The sequence below is a fragment of the Zonotrichia leucophrys genome, chromosome Z, assembly GCF_028769735.1.
Source record: "Zonotrichia leucophrys gambelii isolate GWCS_2022_RI chromosome Z, RI_Zleu_2.0, whole genome shotgun sequence".
NCBI classification, from domain to species: Eukaryota; Metazoa; Chordata; class Aves; order Passeriformes; family Passerellidae; genus Zonotrichia; species Zonotrichia leucophrys.
In genome coordinates, this window is record NC_088200.1 from 37,862,116 (window position 1) to 37,880,792 (window position 18,677).

At 43.0% G+C, this 18,677-nt stretch overlaps 2 protein-coding genes across 3 annotated transcripts in view; both read left to right on the plus strand.

Annotated features, from left to right (window-relative positions):
* The window catches only part of DOCK8 (dedicator of cytokinesis 8), a 69,094-nt gene extending 64,683 nt beyond the window's left edge, over positions 1 to 4,411 (plus strand). Inside the window, exons 44-48 of the mRNA XM_064736779.1 lie at positions 144 to 380; positions 1,024 to 1,167; positions 2,181 to 2,287; positions 3,142 to 3,309; positions 3,907 to 4,411. Coding sequence (XP_064592849.1) covers positions 144 to 380; positions 1,024 to 1,167; positions 2,181 to 2,287; positions 3,142 to 3,309; positions 3,907 to 3,970 — 720 coding nt within the window. The 3' untranslated portion in view covers positions 3,971 to 4,411. The remainder of the gene's footprint in view (positions 1 to 143; positions 381 to 1,023; positions 1,168 to 2,180; positions 2,288 to 3,141; positions 3,310 to 3,906) is intronic.
* An 11,717-nt stretch (positions 4,412 to 16,128) lies between these two features.
* Positions 16,129 to 18,677, plus strand: part of KANK1 (KN motif and ankyrin repeat domains 1) — a 124,555-nt gene continuing 122,006 nt past the window's right edge. Inside the window, exon 1 of one of the 2 annotated variants that reach the window (XM_064735454.1) lies at positions 16,129 to 16,218. The gene's annotated coding sequence lies outside the window, so the exon portion shown is untranslated. The remainder of the gene's footprint in view (positions 16,219 to 18,677) is intronic. The other variant, XM_064735455.1, reaches the window with a different exon arrangement.

The window sequence follows — 18,677 nt, forward strand, 5'->3', positions numbered from 1 at the left end:
AAATGACCCTTGAAGGATTTTCAGCTCTTTGCTTTTCCAGACCTTCCTTAGGAAATGTGTACTATGGGATACTTCACATGCGCCGTTGCTTTTACATTGCTTGGGTTGTAAAGTACTGTAATGGTTCTTCCCTCTTTTCTTAGGCATACATACAAATTACTTTTGTGGAGCCCTATTTTGATGAGTATGAGATGAAGGACAGAGTTACTTACTTTGAGAAGAACTTCAACATCTGCCGGTTCATGTACACTACGCCTTTCACTATGGATGGGCGTCCCAGAGGAGAACTCAGTGAGCAGTACAAGAGGAACACCATCCTAACCACCATGCATGCTTTCCCCTACGTCAAAACTAGAATCAACGTCATCCAAAGAGAGGAGGTAATTGGGTTTTGAAGACAGATCTAATTTCTCAAGGACTGAAGGAGTCGTCTCTGGGTGGGAAGATTTCTAAATTTATGCTTGGCAGAAAAAAAGAATGCTGAATTTCTCAGACATTGCTCTTGTAAACAGGACTATCACAGCCGGGACAGACAAGGCAAGATAGAGATATACTGTGGAGAAGAGACAAGAGCCAATGTACATTCTTCTTTTGACCTCCTAGCTCTAATGCTGTGTAGGAGGATATGTGGAGCCCTGTTTGTAGCTATACTTTTAGCTGATAAAGCAGAAGTAGGATAGGAGTACAGTCAGAGGACTAGATTGGTCTTAGGGCTAGTTTAGAGACAGGGAAGCTTTGTACTGTAGAAAGTACAACACCATTTCAGGCATGAAGTAACTTAGAATAAGAATGAACTTATGTGAACAGTAGGTCTCATTCACACCTTATTTCTGCAAATGGTAAGATGTCTAAGATCAGCTGCACTGTCTACCAAGATGACCATCTACCAAGTTAGACTGAACAGTGTTTCTGGGTTTCACAACTACTGCTTTTGAAACAGGAGAATGATATTGTTGTATTTAGAGCAGGTCAGCTGCACACATGATTCAGGTAATGAACCATCTTTTCTTCCTTTTCCCTTAGTTTATTTTGACACCAATTGAAGTTGCTATTGAAGATATGCGTAAAAAAACGCAGGAACTAACTGCGGCCACCAACCAAGAACCACCAGATGCCAAAATGCTCCAGATGGTTTTGCAGGGCTCAGTTGGAGCCACTGTAAATCAGGTAAGGGATCCAAATAAGCCAGATGAAGTGTTCTTTTCTCACTGTGCATTCTTTTTTGCACTCCTACTTCTTGCATTGGAAGAAGTACATCTAGTCAGACACATTTAGTCACTGTATTTATTTAAGCTTCATCCCTTGATATTTAGTCACTATATACTGTTCATTCCTATGCTTTTGGTGAAAGTGTTCATGGGAAGCACTGTTCTGGCTGTAGGTGCAGAAGCTCATAGAAGTCTAGTGAATGCATCCAGGGATTTTTCAATTCTAACATGCCGGCCATCTCAGCCATTTTGTTCATTCCAGATTTATCCTTGGGGAATGGGAATAATGATAATAATTTTCCTGTAGAACCACCACAAACTCAGTCTCACGGAAATCGAGTCAATATATGAAGTCAAGACCGAAGCGCCCCAAAGTAAAGCTGAGATATGATTGGTATAACATAAACATTCTTAAAAAAAAGCCTAGGCAATTAAAAGAAATTAAAATGGAATGCTGAAGCCATGGCTGAGCAAAAACAGTGTTATGCACAATTTCACAGAGTTTGGAGATTTTTCCTGAAAGCCTAAATGTTTTCCATTTCCAACCAATGCATCTATTATGAAATAATGTATTGTTGTAAGCCTTGCAAAGAGTGATCGTTTCCAGCACTGGGTTTACTGCCTGAAGGTCTTGTAATACACACACAGGAGCTGTGTTTCTCTAATATAACCAGGTTTGTCACTAGAGTGTCTCAGCTCCTCTTTGCTGAGCAGAATTTGTTCCCTTTGTTGTGGAACTGGAGGAGGAATAATAACGAGAGAGAATAAGATACGATGGGCAAAAATTCTGCTTGCCAAAGGAAATATTATGGGGGAAAGGGAGCTTAAATCCATCCTGTTATGGTAACTGTGCATAGTTTTTTTTTTTTTCATAATTGCACTCATGAAATAACAAACAGCTTTAAACAAATGCGCGTTCTATTTTCAGTCTAAGCCGGTGGGTTTAACATTTTCCTGTGTTATTTCCATAAGGGACCACTAGAGGTAGCGCAAGTGTTCCTGGCTGAAATTCCAGCAGACCCCAAACTTTATCGACATCACAACAAGCTGAGGTTGTGCTTCAAAGAGTTTATAATGAGGTCAGTAAAGCAAAATTGAAATGCTGAATTGCATCAATACATTCAATATCAGCAATACTGCAACGATAATATAACTGAGTAATTGCCTATGCAAGTTAGCATCATGAATCCTGGTATCTCACACCTGGAGCACTCCGACCACACTTGTTATTTCTGCTTCACATGAATGCTTAGGTAGGCGTTGTGTTCTCAAAGGGAAGAAATGTTAACACTCTAAACTAATAATGTATAAATTAAGATCTTCCATTTGTTTTATCTTTCAACATCTTATAGAAATCAAACATTTCAGACTATTCCCTTGATTTGATTTTTAATAAAATGACATTCTTATTTAGAAAGCTGTTCATAAGAAAACCACGTGTCAAGCAGACACAGTGATAGTGGCAGACACATGTCCTTTGCCTTAGATACATTTGTAAATCTCAACAAGAATGGTCACAAAGGAGGATACTCATCTCCTTAGTCCTGACTATCCTCCTTGCTGAAGGATAAGTTTGAGTTAAATAAAAACAAGTCTTATGCAGAAGATACAGCTTCTAGGTATTGCTATTGCCAGTTTATCTCTTTGTGCAGTAAGTAGGCAGCTAGCTCAGTATTCTGCAGCCATCAAATTTGCTTTTTATTAGTTCACTCATGCTTTACTAGTTTCTTTAAAATATCATCTCAGTTTATTTACTTGGGAAAAACAGAACTTTCTTATTAGTTCATTATCACTTTAGTCTTGACCAGAGGAATGCCTAGACTAAAGGAACTGGATTTTTGTCCATTTAAATTATCTAACACAAAATGAGGGAGTTTAACAGAAGTAGATTATATATATATATCATGTATTTTTTTTCTTTCCTTTTGTCTAGGTGTGGTGAAGCAGTGGAGAAAAACAAGCACCTTATTACTGCTGACCAACGGGAATATCATCAGGAGCTCAAAAGAAACTACATAAAACTGAAGGAGAACCTTAGACCCATGATTGAGAGGAAGATCCCAGAGCTGTACAAACCTGTAGTGAAAGTCCCTAGCATAAGGTATAGTTAAAGCATAGGGCAGGTTATCTGTTGTGGCTATAAAAAATATGCCATTTTTTGCAAGGAAGAAAGGGAATTGTACTGGCAGCTAAAACCAAGCTGGAATTTACGCTGCCAACTCTATTACTGATTAAAGAAATCTGCTGACTTCCACTGGAGATCATTGTAGTGTTAGCTGTGTTTCTCAAGTTCTGCATTGCAGGGGTAGAGGATTTATGTAATTTCAATGCATTGTTAGATAAGACTTCCCTCTCACCCTAACAAATATCTTGTGATTTTTCAACCTTTGAAGACAGAAAGGAGATAGAACAAGTATGGCACCATGTGGTGTTGGGCAGCATGAAGTCATCCTTTCACTACAAAAAGCATAATCCTTTTTAGTCATGTGACTGACACAGAAGAGTCTAATATTCTTTGATTATGACTATATGTTTCTTCACAAAGCCACTGTGTCCAGCTTGGGGTGGGAGAAGAAGAAATGACAACTCTGACCTGCCAACACATAGCATGTTTCAGCTGAGCTCCTTTTCACAAGACAAGTATTTCTGTGATTGTTTTTCATTTGCCAACTCTATTTATGAATCTGTTTCATTGCAGGGAATCTTTTCGTAACCACAGTTTTAGGAAATACGATGCTCAGACTTCTTCCCAAAGTACCTAAGAACTAGCTGCTTTGGCCAAGGAAGAGCTTCATGCTGCAAGACAGAAGTGATGGAATATTTATTCCACATCTATGAAATCAGAAATCTCTTACAAAACAGCATGTGCACTTTCTGGACAGCATGTAGAAAAGCATTTACACAAGATCACCAAATGGGGATAGGGGATAAATCCTAACCAAGCACATATCACAAGGGCTTGGAAAGGAAGGGGATGCTTTTAGATACTTTTTTGTATTGTATATATTGTACAATAATGGCATAATGCAGATGGGTGGACCTTGGAGTGCTCAGTGGCATGAAGCCATGACTAGGTAACAGACATAGAACTGTGTAGTTTGATTGAGATGAATCCAAATAACATGTCGGAGGAATAACAACAAATTTTATATGTTTATAGTTCTTTTTCAAGACATCATTTATCCACGTGTTTTCGGCAATGAAGCACATTCTGCAAGTTAATCACATGCTTGAATTTTGTCTTCATGAGAAGGGACATGGTTACCCGCTCAGTGTTTGCTGAGCTGGCGCTCTAGGGAAGGATAATTTCCTGAGTCAGTTTCTGAACAGATTCTTGGTCATGGCCCTTAACTGCAGGGAATTCTGCACAAGTTTTCTCAACCAAAGCATGAAAATCAAGAAGTAGTAATAGATAGCTCATATAGATCTTCTAATTTTTTTTCTAAGTATAGGGACATGCAGTATAGTGACTTGACATGCAGCTGGTAATTTGTGACATATTTAGCAGAGCTAACAAGTAATAGTTTAAAAAGAAGATGCTAAGCTATGAGTGATTCTTTATTACATAAAGCTGTTATGTAGATAACCTTATCCAAAATTAACTACAGAAGCTCACAATGGGGATTTCTTGCAAATCACTTGATTCAGGTTTTACTGCAGCTTAAGAGAAATTAGCACATAATTTATAATTACCAAGTGCTTGGTATTTTTTGAGTCCTAAGCAAATATCTTACCGAGTAATCTTTATAACACTTCTCTGAATTGTGGAAATGTTATTACAATTTTGCAGATGAGGATGCAAAGAGAGAAGATAAGTTAGGACTTTGGAACTCATTTAGGACTTTTGGAACTCATTAGGACTTTTGGAACTCCTTTCGTGAGGCAGTGGAAGAGCTACAATTTTTATTGTGACTATGCTTGCCACATAATGTTTGTATTTTGAAACAAAGATATGTGAAAGCATCCTAAATATTACTTACTCTCCTGCAGCTCTTCTATGTAATGGTGATTAAAGTAACCAATTCCATTTGCCCAAGCACAGAATTTAATGTTAAAATTCAAGGAAATGGTCAGGTTTTTTCCTTTATGCTTCTTTTTAGAAAATTACAGTGAGCTTTCTCAGAGCTGATGCCATATATTTCCAAAGGGAAGGCCTCTTTAATCCAAAAGTGTAAGGGAGATTGAGGCTGTTGCTTTTAGTGGAAAGAGACATTTTGACATTTTATGGTCACCTGCAGCCTTGCCATTTGATGATATGAAAAGCACTTAATTGGCATTTGTATAATATTTTGAATGTGCTTCATAGAAGATTAGCACAGATGATCAAACAAGATGAGATGTGGAAATACATTAAATAAACCCTGTAGTTACACAGCACCTGGAGTGTAAGAAAATAATTTCCATCCTCATTCATAGTATTGTTAAATGAAATAATCAGGAATAAAAACTCCCTGATTTTGAAGTAAGCATATCCAAAGTACATAAGCAAATGGTATAAAAAGCTCAAAGCAAAAGACGCCTCTATGTCAGAGTGGCTTCTTTATATTCAAGCTGCTGTGAAACAGTTCTAGATTGAAAAATTACTGATTTCCCAAAGTTTGACGCTATGAGATCTCTGCCTTTTCTCTATTGTTTTTAACTTCCAGTTGAGGAGAAAGGTCAGAATATTGTTATCTATCAAACCCACAATTCAGCATCACTGTTTACAAGATACTTATCCTTTACAGACTAAATAACAGAAATCTTAGGTAAATAAAACCCCTTACAAGTGTACAATATACTAGATAAAAGTAATGAAGTGGTTCCTTGAACTGAAAGAACACTCAGGATAATATGAATACTGACAGACGCTTCACTCTCATTTTACAAGTTGAGCACGTCGCAATCAGATGGCCAGTCTTGCCCTCAGTTTGCATTTCATGTTGTCCCTTCTGCAAATGGAACATGGCTTGTATATTTCTTTCAAGAGCTGAACTATGTGAAACAAATTTTCTATCTTACAATATACATTTTGCAATAAAGTGACTGTTACACAGCATATTTAAAAGTTCCTTTGTGTTGCATCTTATCTCTTATCTATTGAGGTATCTTATAACTAAATAGAATGCAGCTGGAAAGAAAATTTCAGTGGGAAGAACAAGAAAAATCTTTTCTTGTAGAAGCATTATTTAACAAAAATACATTTATTTGGGCAGAGAATGAGTCGGTCTGTTTTTAGGATAAATTGTGCTTATTGTAGGGATTACAAGCAAGAAGTTGCTTCCCAACTTCTGTTTTTCATTCAGTGTACGTGAAAAATGTAAGTGAAAAATGTTAGTGGGAAGTTCAATGACAGTAGTTCCCTCCTTTCTTCCTCTGGTGTGTAGCTGTAGAGCAGAAACATGCCTGATTCCTGAATTCAGCATCTGCACAATTCTAGACTAGGGAGAGTTTTTTGTGCCCAAACTAGGTAGATCCAGGGCCAAACTGCTGAGGCTGTCAAAGAGGTACCAGCAAATAAGCACTACACCATCGTAGACATTTAGCTGGGAGTTCACCAGAGCTCACTTACCCCTTGCAGTTACCGCTAGCAAGCGCCAGCTTTAAGGAGCACGGTGCTGAATTTGGCACAAGAATCTTCTAGCTCAGCACCAGCATCTCTCTGTTGACATGTCAGGCGTGCCCTGTCCTGTGGCATCACATGGGTAGCAAGGTCTGTGCACAGCCCCAGGTGTCAGCACACATTTGCACATCTGGCAGGTGTAAGGAGTCCGTGCCGGGTATGAGAGGGCCAGCAGTAATGCCCAGAAGTATAAATAATTTAAAAACCAACCTTGAAGCAAACAATGTCGCTCAATATTGGTCAGTAAAAGATCCTGAAAACATCAAACAAGTGTTTAGCTGACCAAACCAAGCAAACTGAACCCATGAAGATGCTCAATAATAACTTTTATAAGAATAATTTAGAAAGCCTTGAAAGCTGTAACATTTTGTTCTTCCTGTCCTAAGCAATTTGATGCTTTGCACCCTTCAAAAAAATTTTCCCTTTAGAAAAAAAAGTACAGAGTTGAATTTTACTTCTTTTTTAAGTTTCTCTTCATTATTTTAGAAGATACCTAAATCATTACATACCCTTTTTGCTATCTTCTTTTAAAATTATGTCTTGTTACAGAAATATGGGTTTTCACTATCAGCCTCTATTCATGGAATATTTCTAAACACGCAGCTACTGGTAGGATGCAAATTACAAAAGTTAATGAAATAACCAAAGGGACAAGGTGTTTCATCAGGATGGCAAGAGGACAAAGTCTTGTGCATTTAATAAACGTGTAAAATAACTGGAAGGAAAGATTTCCTATCACACATTTCCAACTTTCCCAAATATGAACATCTGTGCAAATTTATTTTCCCCAAGAAGAGCTCAGTGGAAATAAACAAACAAACAAAAGCAAGTTTAGCACTACTGCATCTAGAATTTGAAAGTGCCAGAAAGCCATCTTAAAACCTTAAGAACCTCAAACAAGTGTTTCTGGATTTAACACATAGTGAAGAAAGGAAGTATGCACAAAACCCTGTCCCTTCCTTTATTTGCAGCTGGCTTTTCAAGAGATGAACAGTCCCTTCTCAGGTATCAAAAAAAGTTTGCAAGTGCTCCAAAGGAGTGTGTTCCTTTTTGACTTAAGACATAAAATCCTGGGCTCAAATCTAAACCCTTGAGGAGACATTTTTCCCAGAGGAAGAAAGGGAAGGGGAAGGGAGAAGGGGAGGAGGCTGTAAGCAAGAGCAACTTTAATAAAAACTAAGTTGATAGCACTTGTGTCAGAGGCTGGAGATTTGTTAGCAGCCCGGAAAAATGGCATCTTCACTGTACTTCATACTGCCAGCTTTTAACATTGGGAAAACAATATTAAATCAACACTGTTCAAAATATTTCAAATAAGTTGGTTTATATAAGAGGCTTCAATCATTGATTAAATTAGGAAGAGCAAAACTCTTGTAATCTGTGGCAGATTAAAGAGCATATATGATGTGTAAAAAGGATTGCTCAGCTCAGGTTGTAGGGAAGCCCAGCTGCCCCCAAGGCCTGCTGCAGCCTAGGACAAAGGCTGCAGCTGAGTGAAAGAAATCCATCAATTAATAAGCAATCAGAAAGGAAAGATCAAAACACCAACACTGCTGGGAACAAAGGGAGCGGTACTTTAAATGGCCAGGGTAAATTGCTGAATGCATCTCACTTTCTAGACCATGTGGGGCACTCAGCACCAAAGGGAGGACTATTATGCACTAATGGCAGCTGTCAGGCAAAAAGTAATCACAAAATATTTAAACAAATAAAATAGAGAAAAAACTACATTTTCCTAACAAAAACAAAAACATTCTTTTTTTTTTTTTTTTTTTTTTTTTTTGGTGGGGCTTCTGTGGATTTGGTGGGCTGTGTTTTTTTTCTTTGGTTGTTAATTTCATTGGTTTTGTTTCATTTTGTCCTAATTTTTTTAAATGCTGACTTCCTGGATTTTGCTAGTTTACACAAAGATCTGGGAAACTGCAAAAGCAGCAAACAAAAGGCACACTGCTTTCACAACCCTCCTTTGAAGGAGGCAGAACAAACTTAGGAATTTAGGATTGCTGCTTTCAGGAGAGGACTCAGGCTGTTTAGGAGGAGTGACACAGCCCTGCACATCTCCTGCAGTAATGGGTGTCAGGAGTGACCACTGGTTGCACATCCTATGCACAAAAGGGGTGCTATGGATGGAAATTACATAGCTTGGAAATAATGTCAGACAGGCATAGTTTGAGGAAACAGAGGGCATTGCAGCATGTCCCATTATTTCCACTGGGTTTGGTTCACTGGTAATTTTCTGTATTGCTAACTGGGGGAGGAGGCACCCAGATGTACCCCTCCAGTGGCTTTGCAGCTCTGGGATCTGGCTCACAAGGCAGGCACTGGCCCTGCAGCACCAGCTGCTGTGAGAGCACTCAGAGTTTCCATGGTGAAGAAAATCTTCCTAGAAAGGCTACCTGAGCCTTCCTACAGGGCTGATCATCCCCACCGCCTGGTAAGGAAAAGCATATAATGTAAAGTACTTGTGGTTGCAAAACTGGAGCTTGTTTAATCCTCCTAAACTTCAGCAGTTCTCTTTCAGACAGTTCCCATCCCTGCTCTCCCTGGCACTGCTGTAACTCACCGCCTGCCCAAGGTCCCTTTGCCTGACTCCTGTGAACCTGTGTGTGGTTTGAGTTGGACACTTCAGCAGAGAAGGGAGTGCCCACAAAAGTGGTGGAGTGGCTCACAGCTCCACAGGCACACCTGCAGGAGCACACTACAGGGACCATGCAGCAGAGCTGGGACACAAAAAACTGGGACTCTTCATGTGTTCCAGTGTGGTCTGAGACAGAGAGAGGATACCTGTGTCCACACAACAACTGCCAGGCCCCAGGTGAAGCATCTGGCCACCAAAATAAAGCAATGGCTTAGTTTAATGGATTAATCTGTACTTACTGTCTGTAGCAGCTAGTGTTGCCAGTAGGTACATCTGAGGGTTGAAGGCTTACACTGTTAGTCATAAGTTCACTGAAACACAAACACAGTATTTTTACACCAGGCATGTTGTACCCCTGCTGGTGCAAAAGCCAGTATTGGATGCTTCAGGATGAAAAATCTTTGTGAGTTATGAGAGAGGATCTACACCCACAACCAGTGTTATAAAGCACAGATTAATCAGCATGGCATGCATTTGGAGAACAAATAAACTGTCCCCAGCCTCTGCAAAGCAGCTTCACACTGATGTCTTCCAAACAGGAGCAAAAGGCCTGTCTTCTTCAGCCTGATATCTAGTGAAGATGAGACCTTTAGTGTTGAGAGTCATCTTTAAATGACCATCAGATGGGCCCTTGTTAAATCAGTCAGCAGGTGAGAAGAACAGAATATGGGTCCACCACCCTTCTCAACAAAATGCCCAAATACATCAATTTTTTTCTTGCTTTTTATACAGTTAAGGCCCTTCATATGCTAGTCATATTTCTTTAAAAAAAGATAACGTGCCTCTAATTTAAAATACTCTCATGAAATTGTAACTAGAATGAAGGTTGAAAAACACCGTTCTAAGAGGACAGTTGTCTAATGAATTTGATGACCCCAAACAATCATTTGTACAAAGTAAACAAATTTGTCTATGCGGGAGAAAATAGGACCTACCTATATCCTACCTACCTCTACAATGAAGGAGAAACTCCTCCAATGAACTATGCATGATGGAAACAAATGCTGGGGTCAGTAGCTTTCTCATTCTGCTATTCCTTGGCATGAACATGCATAAATTCAGGATTATATCCAATGAGTCTAACTTTGGGAGTTGATTTTATCAATTTCTTGTTCCAGCAAGAAATTGCCAATGTTTTTTTCTGTCCTGAGTTCTCCCTGTAGATGTTGTTTTGCCTATTACTATGTGTCTCAAGTTTGCTTCTGGGGTGCTGTAAAATATTTTCTCCTTGCCCTGGCATGTAAGACAAGCATCCTGTGAATATCCAGCCTTATTCAGGCCACCTCTGCCTCTCACAAGCTGTCATGCAGATATGCTCATCTTCCCCAGCTCAGGTGTCCAAAGAGACCTTTGGTGAAAATTTCAGGTTTCAGCATGATTCTCCAATGTAGTTCAAAACCCCAGCTGCTGTATGCACATATCCATTAAGGAAATTATTCTCTTAATCTCTCAGGTGAATCATAACAGGCATCAAGTCCAAGTAAGGCCTTTTGCAGAGATTGAGCTTGGTTGTACAACTTCATTATGCTGATGATAGAACTACATTAAACTGCAGTGGCCTCCTCGTCCTGCTCAAAAATAAAGGTCTGGGAGCTCTGGGGAATCAAGCATTCTTTAAAATATTTTCCAGACATAATTTTGGTGGCAATTTTTTCCTCAGTCATATTAGAATTGCTCAAACTTTGGGGAGCACATTTTGACACTGCTTCTCCAGGCAAGCGCTACATTTCATCTAGTAAATGATTTCTGGAGTTGCATTCTTGTGCATTCATGCACAAATCAAGAACACTGTTCTGCCTCAAATATCCATAGGCCTAATGGTGAGATCCAGGACAATGTGTGGCAAACAGAAACATTTACCCTCCAGCATTGAAAACCCTGATGATGGAAAATCAGGTGCCCTGCTGCATTCTTTCATCTCACTATGGACTCTCAGGAAAGCATATGGTATTTTTTCCCTGCTGCCACTGGTGTGAGCCATGAACCAGGGTGGAAAAAATACCCTGCCTTCTTTTGTGTTTGTGTAACATCCTTCCTTTGCAGATGGGGCTCTGCAGAAACCAGCCACGCAGTGTGACTTGCCTGTGGTGTCCTGTGCTGAGAAGAGACACAACGTGCATCTACTGAAACTGCTGCATCCCTAAAAGTAAGTCAGGACAGCAGATGCACAAGAGAGAAAAAGCTGGGCTTTTACAGGCTTGCAGTGGAGAGGATTACTCTGCCTCTCAGCTGCCATGCCCGCCATGCAGGGTCATTCACACCAGTGAAACACGTTACCCCTGCTCTCACTGTGGTGTGCAGAATACTCACAACAGCAAGCGTTCAGTATTTTAAAAATAGTGTTTTATTCAATTCCTTAGCTGATATCCAGATTTGGCATTGGCAGCTGCTTGGCAATAATCAGCACTTCACAGTGTCCTTGAGAGGCAGAGGTGCCTTTGATGGGGGATACTCACCAGCACAGCCCTGCCCTGCTTAGCCCCTCTCTGTTCAACAGACAAAGGCAGGGAGCCAAGGGTGGGAGGGTCACTCTGTTCTGGTCATTCTTAGGTGGGTGTCTGAACACCATTTCCCACATGCCAAATCTTCCTTTTGGATAAAAAAGAAATATGTGGTTTTTTCAGGTAAGTGATATTTCTAGAATGGATAAAATAAGGCACAGGAAAATATTACCATTTCCTGTGGAAAGAACATTTCAATTTTTTGTTTTGTTTGGCAAAATCAGAATTATTCTTCTTACAAAATTTTCGTAGGATTTGTTTTTTTAATACATCAGAACTGTTTCCACTACCCCTACAAATCAGGTGACGTTTGCTGTGGCTAAAGGGGTTTCCCCGAACCTGTGAGCCTTGTGGAACTGCCAGCATCCTATTTTCTGAGGTTAGAGAAATGTGGGAGAAGAGAAAATATGCAATTTATGAGTTAGGGTAAGTTAGGGTGCTGGGGAGCTGCTTGCTGTGGAGCCACAGATGTACACTGCAGTCTGAGGAAGACCTAAGGCAACTCATCTAAGATAACTATGGCCTCTCATGCTTCTCTACAGTGGCAGCAAAGCAAAAAATACAGCAAAGCCAAATACAGCAGCAGAGTAAATGTCTGATGCCCCTCCTCTCCACACATTTACAAAAGTGGGCCACAGATGGGAACAGGGTTAATGCAACCTGCCTCTAAATTTAGCCCGTAGATCACCTGTACTCAGGTGCGCTGGCAGCACAGAGGATGCTGAGGTGACTGACCCAGTGGCACCTGATAAACTGTGAGGGATGTCCAACAAAAAACAGGTTACAGGCATAGGAAGTGTTAAAATCCAGAAGGATGTGGCCTGAAAATCCATGAGAGCTCACTCTGCCTGAGCCTCTACTCAACCCACTGCAGAAGGGCAGGATGATTTCTCTGAAATCCTCCTTGTTCTCAACACATGCTCTATGAGTGCAGAAGGTTTATCTGTCTTGTGAGCAATCTGAAATGTCTGTCAAAGCATACAACAATATTTATTGGACCAGATAATGGAAAAATACAATGCGTTATCTCTCTTCAAAGTATTACTTTTACTTACTTCCATACATGCCCTTACAATTTCCTACTCACAGACATGGGCATCTGGCTTTGCAAAGGAAATAGGAGGGTTTGGGATTTTTTGGGGTGGTAGGGACTTTCTCTCTAAATGTTTAATAGTCCAGACTTCCTACCTGTAAGAGCAGATCACAAATGAAAAACACCCAAAAAGAGCTAGAAAAGCCCTCACTCCCACAGCCCCAGGTGGGAGCTGCACAGGCACCTCTGAGGTGACAAAGCCAGTGCCAGTGCCCAGCTGGGAAGGAGAAATGCTCCTCATGGCTCACACCTGTGAAAGAGTAGCAACACATTCACATCTTCATCCCCCTTTCTCCCGGAGACTTTGGCTGGATTAATTTGGACAGAGACAAGTTTCCCTCTTTGGTTCTCGACAGGGTGGGGTCTCTGTGCTCTCTCCAAGCCTTCCCTACATGCATGTGCAGGGCAGAGGGAGCAGACTGGAGGTGCTTACTGGCTCCCCTCACTTCGAGTTCGCCTGTACACCCCTCTGCCCCATTTGGCAGATCCCTGGTGCTCCCATTTAGTGCACTCTGCAACTCCTCTGCAGGGCCAGACAAGCTCCAAGGAGCTGAAGGGTGAACCAAGACCTTTTAATTGCATCATCAAAGGAAAACGCCCCATCCACTGCATGACCGTGCTGAAAGACTTCTGTCATTCTTACGCAGGTAATGCAACAATTGACTTCTTTAATTTCGCTTGTTTCAACTGTCAAGAGCTGGCAGCTCTTGAAAGAAAGGATTAAGTGGGAGAAGTGAAAGAGTCCCATCTGCTTGCTCTGTACACTGCCGTAGTCCGAGTGCTTTCATTCTGTTTGCACAGTTTCTGGTACAACATGGTCCTGACCCAACTAATCAGATGAATAGGCTGATGGTGAGGAGCTGTTTGCTAGTCTGAGTATACTTTCTTTTTGGTTGTTAATATAAAAAATGGTAAGTGGTGCTCACTGTTATCTCGATTACTTCTTTCATCAGTAACCCCCTTTTTTTAGAGTTGGTAATTCAGCCATTAAAAAATAGCCTCTGGATGGGAAGTTAGCAGTCAGGATTAATAACTATTAGCATCCTAAAGAGTTGCAGGGCCTGTTTGCAAATTTGGACTGACACTATTTCCAAAAATACGTGGACTTGAATTAAAATGTGCAAAATCTTTTTTTTTTTTTAATAAAAGCTCTGTGGTTTGAGAGGTGGTACATCAATGTCATAGCAGTTTTACTTAGAAAAATACTAGATGTGATTTAATCTCTAAAACGTTTTAATGGCTTCAGAGATTTCAGAAGAAATACTGGAAATTGTTTAGATGGAAATATCACTGAGCCTATTAGCTTTTTACAGAATGAGAAAACCCTAACATTTTTTGCCTAGCATTACTTCAGTGTGATCCATAGGGGAAAAAAAAAAAAAAAGCAAACCAGAGATTTTCAAATTTCCTTAATATCCTCTTTCATCTATTCTGGAATCAATATTCATTGAGAGAAACTTTGGTGGTCTTCATTCATGAATAGGTATCATGTGGGGAAAAAAAATCGGGAAAATGCAGAGCTTTGGGAGAATTAACCAGGGAAAGGCAGAAGAAAAGCAGAGAAATTACACAGAAAGAAGGACATTAAAAGGGATAGGAGATGCCAGTATTTGATAGCACACTGCATGTATAACTAGAAAGAGCAAGGAGTGTTGCACCAAAGCTGTGTCCTTTTGCTTTGTCAAGTAACTCACAATAATCACCTCGCAGGGTCCTATATCCAGAGCTGGAAAAGAAAGTCAGGCATGGTTTTCTGTACACTCCTGGCTTTGCTGAGTCTCCTGCATTTTGCTTACTCCTGGCCTGTGGATTCTGATTTTTATTTGGGAGCGACGGTCCTGTAAAGCCCTTCCTGGCATCATCACAAAGCTTCTGAATCATTTGCTCCCGGAGACACTGAAGCCCTGGGGCAATGGAGATAGCTCTTGAGATAAGAGTGGGAGGAGTGAAAGAAAACACCCATCAATCCGTTCCGAATATTCAAACCCTTAAGCGAAAAAAACTCAAGGCACACAAAAACCGTGACTACTGTATCCGTTCGCAGCTGAAAAGGCTTTAGAGATGGCCTGTTCTGACCAGTAAAAATCAAGGCATGAGTTTAAAAACTTTGTGTCTAAACTGAGGTTCACAAAACAATCAAAACAATGCAGAAGGAGCTGATGCCGATTCTGGTCTTTGAAAGCCCTGCCGAGGACCCCATCCAGCCCAGTGCAACACATTCTGCGGAGACTCCAATATGAGAAAAGCGTTTCACGGGACAGCCTCCACTGGGGGAATCCCAATACTGGACTATGTACTAGGCTGGGACAGGAATCGGTTCTGACCCCACGTATTGGACCTGCTGGGGCCAACACTCCTTTTCTGAGCTTCGAGCCAGTCCCTCCAACCTGCACACATGGCGGACCCCACCTGGTTTAGCCCCCGGCAGATTTTCCCAAGGATACTGAATTTCCAGGCGCAGCCCCGACGGTAACCTACTCTCCCTGACAAGGAGCTCCCGCACCCCGGCGAGCCGCCGAGCCAGGCTCTTAAGCGGGGGCAAGAAAAGCACTCTGCTGCCGCTGCCACCGGCGCCCGCACTCAGCTCACCGCCGGGGCTCCCCCGCCACGCCGTGCACCCAGCGAGGCCGCCCCGAGGCTCCCGGTGCCGCGGTGGGGCAGGCGGGCCGGGTGGGGGTGCATGAGGGCAGGGGGGCCGTGTGGGGGTGCAGGGGGGCAGGAGGGCCATGAGGGGGTGCAGAGGGGCAGGGGGGCCGTGTGGGGGTGCAGGGGTGCAGGAGGGCCATGAGGGGGTGCAGAGGGGCCGTGTGGGGGTGCAGGAGGGCCATGAGGGGGTGCAGGGGGGCAGGAGGGCCATGAGGGGGTGCAGAGGGGCAGGCGGGCCGTGTGGGGGGTGCAGAGGGGCCGTGTGGGGATGTATGCGGGCAGGAGGGCCGTGTGGGGGTGCAGGGGGCAGCAGCCTCGGCCCAGAGCCGGAGGGTGGCCGGAGGCGCCGCTCTGGTTTTGGGCAGCGCGCAGCCGCAGTGCGGCCGCCGCCGGGTACAAAGCGGGGCCGGAGCGCTCCGCGGACTCGCAGCGCGGCGGGAGGGAGGGAGGCGGGGACGGAGGCAGGAGCTGAAGTTTTGCGGGGTCACCGGAGCGCACCCCAACCTTCTCGCCGGGACGCGGAGCCGGAGGTGAGCGGCGGGATATGCGATTGGGATGGGCTGGACGCGGGCGCTCGGGCGAGGGGCAAGCGTAGCGGCGGCGGGGCTGCTGCTGCTGCCGCTCTCGTCGAGAGGAGCAGCGCGGCTCTCCCCGGCCCCGGGGCAGCGCCTGGCTCTGTCGGGAGCGGGGAGCGGACGGTCGGCCACGGCGCTGCCCCCTCGGTAGGAGGACGGCGGTCCCGGCGGACCGGTCTGTGAGCGTGTCGCGAAGAGTTGTTGATCTCCCTCCCCCTTTTGCTTAATAATGCTGGATTATGCCAAACGAGGCGCGGACGCGCGTATTCCGTGCATCGCCGCATCCCGCCCGCTCTCGGAGCCGCGACCCTGCCCGGCTGCCCCGGCCCCGAGGGAGGCGCTGCCAGGTGCGGGGGGAAGTACCTGGGCAGGGGAGAGGAGGGGGCGCAATGGGTCTCATGTGAGAGCGGTGTTCACCGGTGCTTTGTTTAAATGGACCGTCACTAACTTGTGAGCCGGCACTTCAAAAGAGTTGAGATTTTTTTGGGGGTAGGGGGATGGGAAAAGGGGAAGGTCTTGGGCTTAGATGCTCAGTACATAAAAGTGCCTTAACTTTGGCAGCTCTTCACGAATCTCACGAATGCTCTTCACGTAAAAAGAAAAAACCCAACTCACAAAGTCTTATAAAGACATCCTGAAGTGTTTGAAAACAGTCCTACTTTTTCTGAAACAACGCTGTGGGACCCAATAGCTTGATACACATTTACGTGTAAAAACTGATTCAGACGTAATTACAAGCCTCAGTAATGACAGTGGCTTTCTTGTGACTGCTTTGTCCCCGAGTTACGCATAAGACCAAGCTGAGTTAAACTTTTCTTGTTAACTGATGTTAAGGTCAGGTATAGTGTGCATTTTGTTAAATCAGAGCTCTCAAACATTTAAGTAGCAGCTGAGGCCGTTTGGCGTATCAGTAGCATAGTTGACTACCTTGTATCTTGGCAAGCCATAAAAGATACCGTGACAATTTGCTGATTAAGCATATCGGCTGTATCTTACCCTTTTATTTCACCCCTTCTGTCAGAGTGACTAGGTTGTATTAAACGTTGTGTGGGTGTCTGTTGAGAAAGAAGGACAATATCAGAAAAGTGAGAGGAGGCTGATCGGGTTAATGTGTGAATTTTAGAAAGGCCAAACTAATTTTAAAAGTGTTCATGATGTGCAGAGAAAGCCCTGACGTTTTTGTTCAGGTGGTGTGTCAAGTCCTTAGAAGTGCTGCTTGGGTCTTCAAGTCCAGAGTCTGTTTTCCAAAGGGAGTGGGTGCCAGTAGGGCAAAGTGGTACTGCCTGACGGGAGTAGGGCTGAGTCCAATCCGTGCTGCAAGCAGTACCTTTGAAGTCTTGTTTCTCTTCTGGCTGGGAACATCTGCCATATATTAGTGATTAGATGAAATAGGATTCCACCCCGAAACTTTCTCCTCGAGGGGAGATAAAATATTGTCATATGACAGGACAGCCTGTGTCCTTCCTCTGTTGGGAGTGAGTGAGAGAGGTTGCAGCTCTGGTGTGGGGCAGTGGGGTGGGAAACTTGTTGCATTCCACAGAGTGGTGAGTGTGGGTCACACCAGTGCCGGGGCAGTGGCACAAGTCCAGGTTGTGGCAGAGTTTGGGCTTAAGGATGGGTGGATACAGGCTCTTGTGTGCCTCAAAATCTGTAGCTTTGCTGTCCATGTGTTTAATGGAATTTGGTGTTACATTTGACTCTGTTTCATTTGTCTGACATCACAGTGTGGTTTGTTCCTTTGTATTGCTGGCAATCTAACTAGAAGGAAATTCATATTGTAAACTGTACTTTGATGACAACTTCTGTAGCACTCCAGCCCATACAGGAGTCCCTAGTGTCTTAATTTTTAAATTTGTGCACGCCTGCTTTCTTTTAAGATTGGGCTTTACTTCAGAATTGCACTGGAGAAAGCCTTGATTGAAAACTGAATGTGAACTGGTTTTAGGTGTCTTTATAAATCCCACCCCCTTGGGAGAACCTGCTACGGAGATATTTCTTGTAGCACAAATGACTTCACTTTGAGATGAGTTGATGCAGTAGCTCCCCCTCGGTATCTGTTTGCCTTTTCTCACTCTAGCAGTTTTCTCAGGTTTGTAAGCTTCTGGTACAGCTTGTCGTCTCAATTTCTGCAGTGCACTGCATGTCTAAATAATAGATGGTGAAAGTGAAATGAAAACGTCCAAAGGAAGAGTCAGTTTTGCAAATGATGCAGAGCTACTGTGAAGAGCTGTCGGGAATGGGCATCTGATCGTGCTTTTAGTTGCTAAAACATTAGTTCTTAACTGAGGAGAGTTGCAGATTTTCTTGTGGTGTCAGCACCTGTTGAAGTGGTAGGTCATGGAGATGAAGGGCTTTTTCCCTAGTCATTTAGCTAATGGAATTGTCTAATGGGCCAAAAGAGGTGTTTCAGGCAT